At 44.1% G+C, this 18,907-nt stretch overlaps 1 protein-coding gene across 1 annotated transcript in view; it reads left to right on the top strand.

The window, feature by feature from the left end:
- Positions 1-2,426: 2,426 nt before the first annotated feature.
- Positions 2,427-18,907, top strand: part of SRPX2 (sushi-repeat containing protein, X-linked 2) — a 20,978-nt gene continuing 4,497 nt past the window's right edge. Inside the window, exons 1-6 of the mRNA XM_012650040.1 lie at positions 2,427-2,508; positions 6,839-6,919; positions 14,696-14,887; positions 17,057-17,233; positions 17,525-17,651; positions 17,817-17,938. Of these exons, the coding sequence (XP_012505494.1) occupies positions 2,427-2,508; positions 6,839-6,919; positions 14,696-14,887; positions 17,057-17,233; positions 17,525-17,651; positions 17,817-17,938 (781 nt within the window). The remainder of the gene's footprint in view (positions 2,509-6,838; positions 6,920-14,695; positions 14,888-17,056; positions 17,234-17,524; positions 17,652-17,816; positions 17,939-18,907) is intronic.

Here is an 18,907-nt window from a genome sequence, read left to right as displayed (position 1 = left end):
TTCAAAGTATGTCTGACCCTGTACCATGTAGATGGCAAGGCAACTTGGAGTTGAAGAGTCTAAGGGATTATAGGAGAAATCTCCAGGGAATGTCAAAGTCAGCTACACTCTTCCCTTCTCCTTGGAGTTTCTGAAATTCCTTTTCATTCAATCCTGATGTCATGCTGAGTCATACAAAGTGTTCTTTTCAGTGCAACACATCTCTGGAGGCCCTTTAGCCAGCCTCTGTTAGTCATCACTATACTCACGGGCTTGGAGCCAGTGCCATTCACACTTCCCCCTGTTCCGCAGCAGACGGACTGAGTTTCTCTAATCCGCGTGTTCTTTCTCCCCCATCTCTCTAAAACCCTTCTCTGAGGGAGGAACAACTATAGTTGTGAGGATAATATAGCTTTAAGGAAACTTTTGGCAGATGCAGACGTCCTAACATCTGGGCAGTGTTAACAGAATCCCGGAGGCCCGGACAGACCAGGAGCCACTCGTTCTAGGAATGTTAAAGTAGAAGTTTTTTCCAACTGATGAGAGGAGCAGAGAGGAAGGAGAACGAGGAGGAAAGAGAAAGAGAGCACAAAAGACCGTAAACAGGTAAGATTTGCAATTAACCCCTCCACACTACATTACCCCAAATCACAACCACGGAGGGGCTAAAAAGACCCGGGACTTGGGAAACATGACTGAGGTTAGAGGGGGAGAAGCTCTTTCATGAAACTGTATCATATGCTGCATTTCATTGCACTTTGTGCCGTGACCTGGCTGCAAACACATGTTCCCGCTACCTTCTCAGCCCACAGCAGAGGGATGGTTGACTCTAGTGAGTCACGTTTTCAGTCTGAGACTGGGGAGGAGCTGGCAGGTAAGAGGTCACAGACTCAGAATGTCGGGTCTGAAGAAGGAAAGTCCCTGCTCCAGAACAAAGGAACTGGAGGGAGGCTGCATGTGGGAGAGGGGTCAGTGATCAGTTATCTAGCTGTTCATTTTCCTGGATCTCTCTTTAATCTCCTCTTTCTCCTTCTGTTGCCTCCTCCTGCTTTTATCCATCTCTTTCCTTCAGCTCCGTCAGACTTGCTTTTCTTTCTAGCTTCCTTCCCACATCTTTCTACTTTCCTTGCCTCCTTCACTTGCTGTCGCTTTTTCTCGATCCTGCTTCCTTGCCACTCTCTAGACAAAATCTGAAGCCAAGTAGCAATGAATTGGAAAATGAATTTTTGCCCTTCTTGGACTTTGCATGTCACTGAGGGACTCTGGCCAGAATCTGCCATCTTTTCGTTTCTCCGTTTCTGGGACTGACTGCTCCCCTGAGCGTGGCAGTTCACTGAAAGCATGTGGGTGAATGGGTGCTTACTGAAAGGTCCAGTGGCCAGTTTATACCAATGGGCAGTAAGTTTTAATCCTGTCATTTATGAAGTATTTGCCCACTGGGAACCACAAAACTCTCATCCCATTAGAGTGAGGACAGGGCAGGAAGTGAGAGGGTACCTGGAGCCTGCTCGCTTTCTCCTCATGTACCTCAGTAGGTCCTCCCCAACCTCTCTGACTTCCTGCTGGCTCAGCAGGGTGAAACTAGAAAGTTAGGCTCGACTTGAAAGCCAGAAGCCACTACCAAACCACTAAGCCTCGAAACCCAAAGCTAAGAGGAAAGCCAAAATATAGTTACTGCCTGGGAGACTAGGAAAGGAAACATCCAGTCCTGTCCAATACAAAGTTAGTAATAATATTGTCTAACATATATATTGATTGCTTCCCTATGTGCCAGGCAATAATCTGTTCTATAAGGTAGATACTATTATTATTTCCATTTTATAGATAAGGAAACTTAGGCTCAGAGAAGTTAAGGAATTTGTCCAAGGCCCCACAGACAATAGGTGACAAAATTGGATTTATATACAGATCTGTGTAACTCCAAAGTTCAAGCTCTTAGACTATATATGTTAACATTTTCCCAGATTAGTGGTTAGGAAATGCTAGTTGAATGGACGAAACCATTAAGTGGCAGCCTTTAGATCACCAGATTACCTTCTGGTTCTATGTGACTTTATGTTGTCCCTTTCCTAGTCTCAGTACCTCAGTGTCCCTCTCTGTAACTTGGACCATGGAGCATTTGCATCTGATCCCACCACAATCAGTTGAAGATTGAATGTTTCCTGGGAGGAAAAGGGACTGTAAATAACAAATAAAGTTTTATCATTCTATAAAGCAGAAGATCCTTATGAGGGGGATGATATAACAGACATTCATTAATTTTATTTTTTTTAATTTAATAGTATTTTAATTATAAAATCTCTCTTCTACCTCACAGATCCTGTATTTCTGCTTCCCCTCACTTTTGGAAATTCCCTGATGGCTGACTTCTGAAAGTCATTTTCCTTTGCCCTGGTACTTCAGGTCACATACCTCTACTCTTGTCTCCCTAACTCTCCCTTTCAAGGATGGCCAGTCAACTAACTCAAAGAGGAGCCCTCTCTCTGCTGTTCTTCTTAACTCCAGCAGTGACACCAACATGGTATGCAGGTAAGTTCTAAGTGCTGTTGTCCATTATTTCCAGGGAGGGCAGAGTCTAGACTAAGACTTGGAGGAGGGAAGAATTAGACTACAATGAGAGATCTCTATTTTACATACAGAGAAGAACTATTCAAGGACAATAAAGATGGTGAAACATTGCAACAGACTACCAAGGGAGGCTTTTGAGGCACTCTAGCAAGAGCTGTTTGAAAATAGGCTATGCAGGCACAAAAATGAAAAGGCTGGACAACATGGTCTTTGAGACCATTGTCTTTCCTACTTCCCCCCGCAGCTTCCCGAAAACCATTTTCTAATATGAATTTCTTTATGAGTCTAGTACTTATTAACATTAATCTCTTTACGAGTCAAATACCCTTGTCAAGACCACAAAAAATAGGACTTAGACCACATATCTCATTTGGAAAAAATAAGGGAGACAATCTATTCCAGGGAAACAAGAATCCATCAGACCTTCCATTCTCTCTCTTGCCTTCTCTCTTTCTCTCTCTATCTCTCTCCCACTCTGTCCCTGACCTTATTTTATAAAATGAGATTTTTATAGGTCCTTTCTACCAAAGCTGTTAATGGTAATACAGATCACATTCTCTAAATCAGGAATTCCCCAGTCTCTTCTGGTTTGTTCCTTACTTCAGAAGGGATGGAGATTTCTGGATTCCTGAACATTTCACCCTTCACCCCTGGAGACATAGGGAGCTAAAGAGAACAGACTCAGTGAGGATAGGGAAAGGGAGAGGGGGGAGGCATGAGGGAAGGATAATAAGGTGGCATACAGAGGCTTTCGATGAGGCCCAGCTGGCATTCCAATTGCTAAGAATATTCTGTGGCCTGCAGTGTCTGCCCTCACAGGGGCTGGGGGAAGTAGGGGAAGGAGACAGGCCCAACCAATGGGGTTAGGAAAATATCCAGGGATGAGTAAATAACAAACTGCTCCCATAACAGCCACAGTCATTGCGGCTAAAATTTTCCACATGCCCTTAGCTCCTGGTGGAGGCCTTTGGCAGTAGCTCTGTTTATCTGGAACAGCTGCATCAAGCTTTCAAACAAATATGCAAACTTCTTCCCCCCTTTGGCTTAACCTGGCTTTGTAGGGGGTGAAACACAAGGGCTGACATTGAGATGAAAAAATTCAAGTCAAGCCCTTGGCAGAGCACACACTGTTTGGAGTTAAATGAGCCCCAAGTCTCCAGGAGATAAATATGCAGCTGCCCACCCCCCGCACTCACCCTCCGCCTAGCTTTAGTTCAAGTACAGAAGACCAAAATCCAGCCAAAGACCACAGGACTAAGGGAAGGGGTATTAGATGGCTCAAAGCCCAATTTTGAACACCTGTATGAAACCTCATGGCATGCAAAGGCAGTTTTTAAAAACTTATATTCATTTGGGGTTCTCAAAGGGATGTTTGCAAAGGTGGCACACCCCACTTTCACATGAATCACCAGGTTACTCCTTCTGAGAAGCCCAGCCTAGCGAGGTCTCTGACAGCCCTACAAACCCACTCATTTTACTGTCTTCTATTCTTAGGAGGCTACATAAGAGGCATTTGGAGTTCCAATGATTCTCCCCTACATTGCTAGCTCAGCTTCTGGGCTTGCCTCTGTGCATTTGTTCATTCATTCATTCAACAAATATTTATTGAGCACTCTCTATGCATCCAGGACTGTTTTGTTCACTTCTATAGCCTTGTCCTCAAATGGGCATGGTACAAGGAAAGTGGCCAAGTGTGGATTCAGGGCTAATCAGAAAAAGGGTACAGGGATTGGAAAGGGTTAAGAATATAAATAAAGCAAAGAGTGAGTTAAAAGTGTGCATTGGCATATCTGTGCAGCTCAGAAAGTCAGACTGTTTCTGTCATCATAAGCCAAGCATTAATGTGGATCTTAAAATAGTCTTCAACTATCAATTACATTTCCAACCATACCTTTGTGAAGGGCAGTGCTTAGAGGGCCGGACTGTGCTGTGGAGGTTAGAGGAACCCAGTAGCAGACCACACAGTAATCAGCCACTGATTCATCTAAAGAAACTGAGGAATGCTGCCCAAGCCCTTCCGCCCAGGGCTGAAGAGGGACAAGCGGATAGAATAATGTAGAGCGTCCCTCTAGTTTCATTCTCATACCCCATCTCAGTATCCCAACATTTCCAAAAATGCTCAAAGACAGGCAAAGTGAGGAAATGGAAAAGTTTCAAGTGGTAAGGAAGCCTGAGCCCATTCCCAGCACAAAGCAAACTTGGCACTGGCCCAGCTACCTCCACACCCTAATGGACACTGTAATTATCTGATTGAGTCTTCCCCTCAGTTTTCCCACATGCCCTGTAATTCTGGAATGATGTCAAATACTTGGTGGCCTTCAATCCCACACACACAGAGTAAAAAAGCTGGGTTGCAAGAAAGATTTTGGATTTTTATCCCCGCTGGACATTGTCAAAAGCTCTCCCTAACCACCATCTTTAGTGGAATGTCTGAGTCTGGTAACTAGGGGTCAGACAGACCCACCCTGCCGCTTACTAGCTGCGAGATCTTGGGCAACTCCCTTGATTCCTCTGAACCTGCTGCTTCGTCTGTACATTGGAGAGTATTAGTGGTGTCTATCCTACTGAGATGTTATGGTGACATAGTGAGCTAACATATGTAAGGTGCTTAACCCAGAGTCGGAGCTGAGTGATGTTAACGGTCATTGTTGTTGTCGTGTTTGTTACTATTATTCAGCCATAGGCCTCTGACACTCCCATTTTCTCTTCTGGTAAACAGATGTTTGCTCTCTGCTGAGCATTTCTACAGCCAGCTCTAGAACAAGAGTGGGGAGACCTAATATTTTAGGGAATCATGCACATCTGGCCTCTTGTTTACAGGAGCTGGAAGGCTTGGAGACTAATACTAAACTGAAACAGCTGACAAGAATTCCATGACCCCCCACAGAGAAACCTTCCATGTGGGAAAAGGGGAGATGAGGCCTAAGGGAAAATAAAGGGAAGCCAGAAGAAGAATTGAAATGAGAAAACAGGAAAAAAAAAAGAAAGAAAGGGAAAGAGGAAAAATGAACTCTTTCCTCTGGAATGAGGGCAAACCAACAAGGACATGATTTCATAGGGCAAACTTTCAATTTGATTCATTCCCTTGTTCACCAAGTTGGACTGGTTTCCCAACACCTCACCCTCCCACCCCCAGTCTGGGCTCCTGGCGAACGGAGGAGCTTCATCATGGAGCCCTCTGCTCCACCCTTCAGTGCAGGGGGCCCTGTGCCTCTTCCCAGCAAGGAGGCATGCAAGCTTGTGGTCTGAGTGTTTACACAGGCCAAAGGGCTCCAGCACTAAAACCCAGCCCTGTCCTGGAAGCACACCCTCTCCTGGAAATGGGGAATTGTCTTCTGACTCCAGCACGAATGGCTGCCCTATTCTTGTGCGTGCATTAGGGCTCAGGGAGGCTAAAAGCAGGGCTTCCGGAAACTTCTCTCCGGAAAGGACCAAGTTGTTTTCCAATTAGTTCGTATTCATGACCGATTTCCTGCCGTCTGGTGGAACATACTGTTTAGTCTCCCAGACAGCCGCAGACCTGCCTCCACCAGGGACTGTGCCACTTGACGGAAGTAGATTAGGAATGTTCTTTAAGCTCAGCAGCTGCTTACTAAAGCCCCTGCTGATTAGAGAAACAGGAAATTTATCCAAAGGACTCTGCCTTCTCTTTTCTCCAAACCAGGGCAAAGTGCTCATGAAACTGTTCTCATTTCTCCTTGCCTTTTGAGCCATTCCTCTCTGCCTTGGCATGCCACCTCCAGCAAAGGCAATCAAGTGGCAAAAAGGCTCATGCCTTGTGGGCTAGTGGGAGCTTGAGTTACTGTTTCCCTCTGAGGACTGTGAGCAGGCCTGTCACTAGGGACAAGACACTTACTCAGGCTCTGTTTTCTCCTCCTAGCTGGAACCACAGTCCATCCTCAGAGCTTGGTCATCAATGACTCACCAAGACTCAAGTGTTGCATCAAGGAAATGGGTTATACGTAGGCCAGATTGACGGGATTGATGAATGGTCAAGAAGTTCGATTATTTTTTCTTTTGAATGGAGTTTTCTAGTGTTACCAGTAAGCCTCCTGACCACGACCTTGCCCTATATGCCCCTGAGATGCTGAGGTTTTGCCCACAGTAGTTCTGCTGCCTTACAAGGCAAAATTTCCCCCACAAAATATTCACATGGCTCCTGACCCATGCATGGAGCACCACGTCCTCAGGAACAAAGTTGGATGGGTGGTGGGAGAGGAGGAAGGTTGGGAAGGACTTGAGGGAGAAATCAAAACACCATCTTGATATTGTCTTCTTCATTCTGTAATAGGTTCGGGCTACTATCCAGATGAAAGCTACAATGAAGTATATGCAGAAGAGGTCCCACGGGCCCCTGCCCTGGACTACCGAGGTAATTCTTCCTGCTCCTCAGGCTCAGGAAGGCTCTATTCTGGCCTAAGACCTAGGCCCATCCCTGAAGCATTCTCATCAGGCTAGGCTCATATGTGCCAAAACTGCAGCACAGGGACACAGGGGCTGTGATTTCTACTCGTGAACTTGGTTACTGACTTGCTGTGTGACCTCACCTCTCTAGCCCTAAAGTTGCAGATCTATTATTAATCATTAAGTATTCACTGAGAACCTACTTTATGACTAATTCTGTGTAAGGTAAGCCTTTGGGTGATACGAAGTCTAAGATATGGGTTTTTCTCCCTCAAGGAGCTTACATTCTGTTGGGGGTGAGGGGAGGATAAAATTAGCTACATGGTAGCAGTAAATGCAATAGGAGTTAAGACGAAGAGATGAGGTCATGAGAGATGATGTTTAGACTAGGCCTAGAACTATGGGTAGGATTTTGAGAACTAGAAAAGGGAGTGAAAGACATTCAGCAAAGCAGATGGTTAAAAACAAGGAGGTTGGAACAAACCTGGTAGAGGAGGGAGCTAAGAAGAAACCACTGTGACTAGAGGAGATGGACTATGGAGGTAGTAGAAAAGCAAAATTGAGACTGTGTGTGGTGGCTCATGCCTGTAATCCCAGAACTTTGGGAGGCCAAGACAGGAGGATCACTTGAGGCCAGTAGTTCAAGACCAGCCTGGGCAACATGGCAAGACCTTGTCTCTACAAAAAGTTTAAAAATTAACCAGGCATAGTGGTGCATGCCTTTAGCCCCAGCTACTCGGGAGGCTAAGGTAGGAGGATCGCTTAAGCCCGGGAGTTCGAGGCTGCAGTGAGCCATGATCACGCCACTACACTCCAGCTCCAGCCTGGGAAATGGAGCAAGAAAAAGGAAAAAAAAAAGAAAAGAAAATTGAATATAAAGAGTGAGACCAAATTAGGAAAGACTCCATGATCTGGGGACTCTTCTAAGGAGAGGCAAGTGGACTGAAGAATGCTGAATAGCAATTCTTGCATTATAAAGAAAGTTAGGCCAGGTCCTATCTAGTATCCCTTCTGTTTCTGATTCTCTGTTTCTATGCTCTGCAAGCCATGCAGAAGAGTTCAGCTGTTGTGCTAGGAGCTATATGGAGCCATCATATATTTGTGCACAGGGAAGTGACACAGTAAATTGTAATTTCAGAGCATTAATCTAGTTATTCTGTACAAAAAGTAGGGATTTGGAGTGGTAGAGCCTGAGTCAGGAAGACTCTCCAGAAACCAGTTACAGTAATGTTGCCTAGAGATGATTGGGGGTAGTGGCAAAAAAAAAAAAATGGAGAGTAAGGATGAACCCCAGGGATGTTTCAAAGAAAGAGATGACAAGATTTGAGATGATACAGATTTGATGTACCAAAATGCTAAGAAAGCAACTGATGTCTGAAAGCATCCAGTCTGAATATCTGGGAGAATTGCAGGACCCCTCTCAGAAAGACAAGGTTAAAAAAGAAAACTGGTTTGGTAAAGATGCCCTATAGGCTGTTGGAAATGGCAAGAAGGAGCTTTGTAAGTCATCACCTTAGATGCATGGGCTGTTTGAGAGAGCAGAGGGCCAAGGCTGGAGGCTTAGAAGACATTTGTAGATATGAGTAGGAGAAGAGGAGCCAGCAAGGCAAAAATAGAGAGTTGGTGGTCAGCCATGTAGCAGGAGATCAGGATAGTGTCTATCATAGAAGCCACAGGAGAAGAGAGTTTTAAGGAAAGGGAGTAGTAAGAGATCAACTGTGTCAAATACTGCAAAGAGATCAAATCAAGAGTAGAGCAAACATTTTATTTGGCGAGAAGGAGATAAATGGTGACCTTTGAGAAAATAGTTTCAATAGAGAAATATCAGAGCTTTGGGCTCCTCTGGGCTCCTTTCTAGCTACCTTTTACCTGTTTTCTTCTCACTGCCAAATGGTCCACACTCACTGCCTCTCTCTCTCAACACCCACTAACTCCTAAACTCCCTACAGTCTGTTTCCCACCCACGCACCCACAAATCTCCAAGCTGAAATGACATCTCTTGAAGATCACAATTCTCTCCCAATGACCAAATCACATGGCCCTTTCTTGTGATTCAGGAGCTTCAGACTCCTCAGTCCCTCCAGCAGCAGTGGACACATCTCTTTCTTCTCCTCCCTTCCTTGGGCTCCATGACATTGCACTGTTCTGGCCACAGCTGAAGCTAAGAAAGGCGATGGGCTCTCCAGCGGTGACAATAGAGAGAATGAGGCTGGGATCTGAACTTCAAGCAGCCCTGACCCGTCTCCTGAGCTCCTAGATTCCATCTCCAACTGCTGCTGGGCACTTCCATTTGGAAATGTCTGAAACAAAATTCTTTCATCTTGCCTGAAAAAGGTTCTACCAGCTGACCTCCCCACTTCTGATAATGGTACCATCATTCTCTTAGTTACTTGGACTTCAAAATACCTCAATGTCACCTCTAGTAGCCCCTATCACCTTGAGTCGCCCCCCTTTCCTCATCACTTCTCACAGTCGGTCACTGAGACCTGTCATTTCTTTATTAATCCATTTACCTCACACATTTACCTCACACATATGTAATGGCAGTTGCCTCTAACTGGATTCTCTGACTCATGTTTCTCCCTCCTCCAAACCTAATGGCCCACTATAACCATTTTTAACCAGAATCTGGCCTCAGTCTAGCTTCCCAGCCTGACAACTTCTCACTCATTCTCCCCACCTGAAATCTATGCTTCAACCTGGCTACTCTGTTCCCAGACTGCCTTAGCCCACACTGAGCTTTCCCTCACCCCTCCATTCTCTCACTGAATATTTATTGAGTACCTACTATGTACCTCTTCTCAATTAAATGTTTATTGTCTAGACCACTCCTTCGGCCTTCATTGTGTACTGCCTCTTTGGTTTACTTTTTATTACTCTCAATGAAATAGTTATCTATTTAACAGAAGGAGCATGTGTGTCACTCTCACCGAGCCACATATAATAAAAAGTAGATGCCGACCATTGGCATTCTGGGAGCAGAAGCCATATCGTGGGAAAATATAAATGGGAGAGGTGCATAGTAAAAAGCAACAGATGCAGAAGGTACATTCAAGGGAGCTGACAGCCCTATGATTAATATTAACCTTCCTCATTGGTTAATAAGCATAAAGCCCTTTAGAAAAATATAAGCTGCATAGCAGATTTTGGCCTTGGGATCTAGTGTCTCATGGCTGTCTTTGAGACTTAGTCTCAGGGCGTAAAACGAATTGAATGAGGTTATCAATGATGGGGGGAGTGGGTGGCCAGGAAAATAACAACCTGAGGTACCAGCCTCCCATATTAGGTCTTTGTGACCTCATAATCAACAGCTCTGCAACTGCAGTGCTTAAGAAATTTCCATAATTTGGAGATGGTGTCTCCGGATGGCAGTGGTGTGTGTCACAGGTCACATGCTTGAAACTAACGCTGGAAGCTACAGCCACTTGTTGCTTGAAGAGGGTTGAGACAGTGGCTCAAATCCAGACACTGACCTAGGGAATATCATTCGTAGGGTTAGATATTTTACACACTCAATGTAATTTGATTCTTATAACAGCCCTATGGAACTGGTTTATTATCCCTCATTTTACAGATCGGGAAGCTAAGCTCAGGGAAGTTATATTTGGAGAGTCACAGAGCTTGGAGATGCTCGGCACGGCAGGAATTTAAACCTTGGTCTTTGACTGCAAAGCCACGCTCAGTCTATCTCTTTCATCAAAAATGTAACTCATTGTTTAAGAAAAGAACCAGCCGGTAAAAAACCAGATCGTTATTTTAGAGCAAACTGCCATGTCATTTGCTATCACTTTCATTCATCTCACACTTTCTGTCATGCCCTTATCCTGACTCCTAGCTTGGAGTCAGAAACCCTTTTCTGAAGTTTTCCCGCAGTTGGCTGGGCTGCTGCTTTCCTCACAGCTTGCCTCAGCCCTGGGCAAGCCAGTCACGCTGCCTGGGTTATCTGAAGATAATCACAAAGAAGGCCCTTTCAACCCTGTTGTCAGCACTTTTTTTTTCTTAATATGCCCTAAAAAGAGATAGATGAATAGCTACAGAGACAGAGGCCATGAGCCTGAGTTCAAATCCCAATTCCTCCACCTTCCAGCTCTTTGACCCTGGACATACACCTATTATGTGCCAGACACTGTGCTATGTATTTTACAAATGTTATTTCATTTAGATAAATTGCATGCTTGCTATGTACTGATGTAAAAAGATCTGTAAATACATCGTTAAGTTGTGGAACGGTGGGCGTAATAATGCAATTGTATGTTCTAAAAAGGAGGGGAAAAATAAGAAGCTATATACCAACCTTTGCTTTATATGCATAAAGAAACTTTTAATAGTGGTTCATTGGGAGGGAACTAAGGAGGTGGGAGGGAGATATTTTACTATGTAACTTTCTATACTTTTCGAACTTTGAGCCATGTGGATATATTACCTATTCAACAAGGTCATTGTTTACTTCAAAATAGCAGCCTATCATGATGCAGTGGCAGATATCGTGGTTAGAAAGGATATGGGTTTTAGAGCTGACAAAGCTTGGGTTCAAATCCAAGCTTTGCCACTTACTTGCTGAGGGACCCTGGGCAAGTTACCTCCTTATCTGCAAAAGAAGGATACACACCTACCTACCTCACAGCGCTGTTGGGAGAGCTATATGAGACGATGTACGGGAAAAGGAAGACATGTAGCCTGATGCCTGGCACACAGTGGATATTCAGTAAAGACTTACGCATTTTCGCCATGTAGCGTTTAACTACATTCTGAATTTCAGGTTCCCACTGACATTCTTTAGGTACAGTTGCTCAGCCAGTTATGAATCATTTTAACCGTGTTGTCACCTCTCCTAAATTTCTTCATCTCATCCACATTAGTGGCATGAAAAGCATTATTACATGCCTCACTTACTTCCGCAAAGTGTACCCATCACTTCTCCTGCTCTTCCAGTCTGGTGACCCTACCCAGAAGCAAATGAGGTCAGTCTGGAATTACTTGTTTCCAAGGGCTCCTGGATATCACTACTCCTCTAACTGCCATAAACCTTACATTTAAATATTCTAGAACACTATGCTGTCAGTGCTGTCAGTGTCACCAGCTTATAGTTCCCAGAGGCTACGTTCTTCCTTATTTGAAAATTGAGATTGTGTTTTTGCCCTTCTCCAGTCTTTCAACATTTTGTCTTTATGCCAGTGTTCCTCCAGGTCAGCAAGTTTAAACTTAGTTACAATAGCTGGGGCCTCTCCTACTGTCTCGGCGTTTATCCTGGGCTTTATATTTCCCTTTACCATTCTTGCTCGTTCTCCCCGTTCCAATCCGATGCATATTTTCCTTGACAGAATATGGGAGAAAAATAGAATGGGAGTGATTGTTGAAGTCCCAGGCTCCCAAACAAGGTCTTTGTGGTACGTGTTGTGGCTTTATAATCAACAGCTCTGCAACAATAGTGCTTAAGAGACTTTCTGTAATTTGGAGATGGTGTCTCCAGATGGCAGCCGTGTGTCACTGCCATAAGCTCGAAACTAACGCTGGAAGCCCCACGCGTGGTATTGGTTGAACAGTTTTCTCACTGTCATCTGTCTTCATTCTCCAGCTGCGCTCAAGCAGAGGCTCTAGCCTTTCTTTGTTCCTTTGGCTTCTCGTCTACTTTTTGTTTTGCAAAGCCCCCTCTTTTTTGTCCCTTACGATTTGGAAACTGAATCAGCTCACATGGGGCTTTAGCCTTCCCGACCCTAGGCTAACAGATCTGCATCATGTTCTGTATGCATCCTTGGGCAGGTGGCCCTCTGCTTGTTTATCTGTGTCCCTTTAAACTCTGAACCCACTACAGAGTCGTTTGCTTTGTATACCCAGTGAGGCATCTTTATGATGCCCTTATGATTTAACGACCCTGTAACCTTTTGTGCCCAGTGCTGAACTGGGATCGGGCTCTCTTTCCTAAGCAGACTTCTTTGATGTCACATTCCCTTCCTCTCTCTAGCTCACATTGTCATGTTATTTTTTAAAAACTTATTTTAAATTTACATACAGTAAAATTCCCTCTTTTGGTGTACAGTTCTATGAGTTCTGACAAATGCATTGAATCAGGTAATGACCACCACAGTACGAAACAGTTCCATCACCTCAAAAATTTGCCCAGCACTGCCCCTTTGAGGTTATGCCCTCCCTTCACCCTGATCTCTGGCAACCACTGATCTGTACTCCATCACTATATTTTTGCCTGTATTTTTGTCATATAAATGGAATTCTACAATATGTAACCTTTTGAGTCTGGCTCCTTTCACTTCACAAAATGCATTTGAGATTCATCCATATCGTAGCATGTACCAGCACTTCATTTTTTTGTATGGATAAACCACATTTAGTTTAACCGTTCACCCACAGAGAGACATTTGAGTTGTTTCCAGCTTTTGGCAATTATGAATAGAGCTACTTTAAACATTTGTGTGCAGGATTTTGTGTGGATACAGGTTTTCATCTCACTTGGGTAAATGCCTTAAAGTGGGATTGCAGAGTCACATGGTAAATGTACCTTTCTTTATAAGAAAGTGTGGTGTTGGCCTGGCGCGGTGGCTCACTCCTGTAATCCTAGCACTCTGGAAGGCCAAGGCGGGCAGATTATTTTAGCTCAGGAGTTTGAGACCAGCCTGAGCAAGAGCGAGACCCCATCTCTACTAAAAAAATAGAAAGAAATTAGCTGGACAACCAAAAATATATATAGAAAAAATTAGCCGGGCATGGTGGCGCATGCCTGTAGTCCTAGCTACTCAGGAGGCTGAGGCAGTAGGATTGCTTGAGCCCAGGAGTTTGAGGTTGCTGTGAGCTAGGCTGATGCCACGGCACTCTAGCCCAGGCAACAGAATGAGACTATGTCTCAAAAAAAAAAAAAAAAAAAGAAAAAGAAAGTATGGTGTTACTTTTATAAGAATCTATCAAAATATTTTCTAAAGCGGCTGTATTTTTGCATATCCACCAGCAATGTATGAGAGTTCCAGTTTCTCTCCATCTTCACCAGCACTTGATATTGCCAGTTTTTTTAAGTTTAGACATTCTGATGGGTATACAAATGATATCTCATTGTGGTTTTAATTTGAATGTCCCTAATGAATAATGATGCTGAACATCTTTTTATGTGCTCATTTGCCATCAGTATATCCTCTTTGGTGACATGTCTGTTCATATCTTTTGCCCATGTTCTAACTGGATTGTTTGCTTTTTCACTGTTGAGTTGTCAGAGTTCTTTCTATATTCTACATACTAGCCCCTTGTCAGATATATTGTTTGCAAATATTTTCTCCCAGTTTGTGGCTTGTCTTTCATCTCTTAATAATGCCTTTCACAGAGCAGAAGTTTTTACTTTTGACAAGGTAGGTCCAATTTATTAATTTTTCTTTTATGAATTGTGCTTTTGGTATCATGTCAAAGATCTCTTTGTGTAGCCCTGGATCCCAGAGATTTTTTCCTATTTTTTTTAAGTCCATTATCTATTTTGAGTTAATTTTTGCTAAGCTGTGAAGCTTAGGTAGAGAGTTTTTTTCTTTTGCATATGGAAGTACAATTGCTCCAGCACCATTTGTTTGAAGGTGATCTTTCTTCCATTGAATTGTTTTTGCACCTTTGTCAAAAATCATTTTGACATACTTGTGTGGGTCTACTTCTGGGCTCTCTATTCTGATCCATTGATCTATGTGCCTATTCTTTCGCCAACACCACCCTGTCTTGATTACTGTACTTCTAGCTTCCTTTTCTTCTATTGCTACAGTTCCCCGATGGTGTTATACATTAAATATCCAGGATGGAGAAGCCACATGCTACTCACCAAGGGGAGGAAATTATCACAGCAGCCTGGGCACACGTTGTGAGCTCTCTTGTGATCGGGGCTTTCGACTGATTGGACGAAGGTCGGTGCAATGCCTGCCAAGCCGCCGTTGGTCTGGAACTGCCTACTGCAGGCGTAAGTTGTGTGTGTGTGTGTGTGTGTGTGTGTGTGTATGTGTATGTGTGTGTGTATGTGTGTATGCTGATGTGTGTCTTCCAGAGAAGCCAGCCAGCCAGCCACTGAGGGTATATGTCTGGAGGTTTATTATGCCTTTCTCTCAAGTGCAAATTGAGAATTTTCCACAGGCCCCCAACAGGGCCTTTCCCCATCCTAAGATTCTAGTTCATTTTCTCTCCCTGTGGTTACTGCCCAAGCAGCATGGGCATTTAAGTAGCAACCAACCCTTCTGACTCAGGGAGCCCAGGGGTGCAGATAGCGGGTTAAGGCTTAGGCCTGAGGCCTGTTGTAGACTTGGGCCTGCTTCTAGAGCTCCTGAGGATGTGCGGTCTCAGACTCTTTCCCACTTGTGGTCAACTGCTGTACTTCCTGGCCTACAACCTTATAAGGCCTTGGCAGTCAAGTTATGAGACATCTGCTGTTCTTCATTTTCTTCTGAAAGTCAGAAAAATCCCTAAAGCTAGAATGTGAGGATGCTAATACACTCACATTCCAAATCATGTCCCCCTTCAGCTTCCAAATCCCTACCTCTTGTTCAAGCTCCATAGCCTACCCCCTTTTAAGAGCTGAGCTTTATCTGTCCGTATGTCCATGGGTCAATACCATTTGTATGACACTCATGTGTGCAGGGCCCTATATTGGTCACTTCGGGAGGTTACTCAGTTCCTCAAGTACCCACAGGCTGCTTATAGACTAATGGGATAGAAACACAAATGTGTGCACACGAATGTCATGCAACTTGACACAGAAGTGCTGAGCATTAAGAGAGAAATGGGGCTGGTCAGAGAAGATGCTGTGGAGGAGAAAAGAAGGTTGATAGCCAGAAAGAAGGCAGTCATCCCACCCCTCCGGTGACTGGAATTAAGTTGTTTCGGGACTTAGACCCCATCATTTCCTAAATGAATTTGAATTGGCCTGACAAAATTGAAAAATATAAGGCTATAAATTACAAGTGAACATTAAAACCAGTTAAAAGAATGGAGACATACATGTCTCCAGGTGACTAGAATGCGTTGATTACTGCACTGAAGCACGGACTCCAGCTTTGACCTTCCTTATAAGAAATAAAAGGGCAAACACTTTGGATCTATCATTTTCACTGTCATACGATACTAAGCAAACAAATTCATCTGAACAGACCAACCTTTCTTCTTGGCCCTAATTTCAAGGAGGTCACTTTTACATAGGTCTTTAGGTAAGGGATACTGGAAAACAGAAAAGGCAATCATCTTCAAGTCTGGTTTGGCCCAGAAGCAAAATGAACATAGCTTGTATAAATCTTTACTAAAACCCCAACAATTGAATGTATGCGGGATTTGAAGTTAAACAACCTGAAGTAATATATGGCCGACTTCTCTCAAGTGTCAGGTATCTCAAACAAGACTTTGGCCAGCATAGACTCACAATTAATTCACAGTGGCAGGCTCTGCTTCTGGCATGTGTGTTGTCTAAAGCACATAGAGTCTGCTTTTATCAAATACCACCATACCTGGCCCTTCATGCACTGGTCTGCTTGTTTTCTAGCTGGGACAGAGGGCCAGCCCACTTTGGCATGTAAGTGAGCCTTAGCTGAGCAGTGCCTGTAGGAGTGCTAAAGTTATACTCAAAAAGGAGCTTTGAATATGCTCAAGGGCATCAAGCATTTGAGGAACAAGAGATGAAAACGAATAGGTGCTGGGGCCCTAAATGAGCCCAGAGGTTCATATGTATTGTCTCTATTAATCTGCATAACAATCCTATGAGGTATCCACATTTTGTTGATGAAAACACTGAGACCCAGAGAGATAAGGCAACTTCTCCAAGTTACAGAGCTCCTAAGAGGTGGAGCTGGGATGCAAACTCAGGTCTGATCTTGAAGTCCATGGGCTTGTATAAGTAAGTATTTAAATAATTTCCTTCTTTGAGACTCCCTCACAAGAGTGCTGCTGTACTTTATAATATGAAAATGCAGAGACAATTAGGGGAAAAGGGCTAAAAGGCAGTTAGGCACAAAAATATCAGGGCAGTTCAGGTAGAATGTCTATATTTTCTGCTGCCTCTGATATCGTTCTCTCTGTGCTGGGTGCTCACATATCACCTCCAGATAGTCCCACAGGCCACTGAGCTTCCTACTTGGTTCTCTCTTAGAGATGAGATGCCACGCACTGCCATTGATCACTAGTGGCACTTACACCTGCACAAATGGGGTGCTTCTTGACTCCCGCTGTGACTACAGCTGTTCCAGTGGCTACCACCTGGAAGGTGACCGCAGCCGAATTTGCATGGAAGACGGGCAGTGGAGTGGAGGCGAGCCTGTATGTGTAGGTAAATGCTGCTTGTTCCCAGTTGCCCTGCTGCAAAGAGCCACCCTAGCATTATAGCCACAAAAGATGTGAAATTCGCACCGCGGCCGGCATTCTTGTTCACTATGGTGGTGGCACCCTGAGCATATGCTTAACAAAATGATCATTTTCCCTGGAGTTGGGCCTCCTTCCCCAGTTTCTTTGAGCACCTTGAACTTTTTACCTACCCAGGGGTGTATGGTATTATTTCGATGGGTTCCCTCCCGGGAAGTCAGAGGCCCGCAAGTGAACACTTGATTATTTACCTTGGCAGACATAGATCCCCCCAAGATCCGTTGTCCTCACTCACGTGAGAAGATGGCAGAGCCAGAGAAACTGACTGCTCGAGTATACTGGGACCCACCCTTGGTGAAAGATTCTGCTGATGGTACCATCACCAGGTAAGCCTGGGTAACAACGCCCCTTATGCCTCCCAGCAGCTTCTCCCAGCCCCCCAGGCTGCTCACACTGAAACTGCATAGGCTGAGGCTACCGTGATGATGTGCCTCAGGCCTCAATTCTAACGGTCTCTTTCCTCAGTGGCTCTTTCACCCTGTCCCACGCAGGGTGACACTTCGGGGACCTGAGCCTGGCTCTCAATTTCCCGAAGGAGAGCATGTGATTCGTTATACTGCCTATGACCGAGCATACAACCGGGCCAGCTGCAAGTTCATCGTGAAAGTACAAGGTCAGAAAGAATTCTTCAATTTCTGCATTGTTTGTTATTCCTGCTCTACCCTGACCTTCTAAAAGCCCACCACGAGCCTCTCCTCCCTATCCCTGAAACAGACACGCCTCATTTATACTGAGAGAGGGAAAAGACAAGTTCACCGAACAGGCTCATTCAGGAAGCCTACATTACATGTACATGCGTGTCTTTCTGAAACCTGGACTCCCCAGTAAGACATTCCCATCCTCCTAAATCTAGATAAAATTCACAAAGATAGTCACTCTGTATCTTTTTCTTTTCTTGGACTTCAGAATGATCAAATCTAATCATCCTTCATTCGCCTGTGCTGAAACTGGTGGTGTTGGCTGCCTGATTCTTCCTCTTTGCTTTGTATTGTATTGTTTTGCTTTTATCATTAAAAAAATAATTCATGCTTATTTTTGAACATTTGATAAAGAAATATATAAAGGAGAAAAATCTATTATTACATGATCCAGAGGTAATTGTTACTAACCTTTTGGTATTTTCCTTCCAGTCTTTTTTCTATGCATACTTTCAAAAAATATATAGTTGAGATCATACTGTATAGCCAATCATAGATCATCCTTTTCCACTTTTCATTAAAACAATGAATTGTTTTAGTGTTACAATGAACAATGAATTAATGTCCCATGTTATTTAAAAATTCTTCAAAAATATTTTTAATAACAGCGTAATATTCTACTATAAGAATATATCGGCCGGGCGTGGTGGCTCATGCCTGTAATCCTAGCACTCTGGGAGGCCGAGGCGGGTGGATTGTTTGAGCTCAGGAGTTCGAGACCAGCCTGAGCTGTCCGTATGTCCATGGGTCAATACCATTTGTATGACACTCATGTGTGCAGGGCCCTATTTCCAATCCGATGCATATTTTCCTTGACAGAATATGGGAGAAAAATAGAATGGGAGTGATTGTTGAAGTCCCAGGCTCCCAAACAAGGTCTTTGT

The sequence above is a fragment of the Propithecus coquereli genome, unplaced genomic scaffold (assembly GCF_000956105.1).
Source record: "Propithecus coquereli isolate 6110/MARCELLA unplaced genomic scaffold, Pcoq_1.0 Scaffold31, whole genome shotgun sequence".
Classification (NCBI taxonomy): domain Eukaryota; kingdom Metazoa; phylum Chordata; class Mammalia; order Primates; family Indriidae; genus Propithecus; species Propithecus coquereli.
The sequence above is the reverse complement of the archived record's forward strand: the minus strand, read 5'-3'. Positions and strand labels throughout refer to the sequence as shown.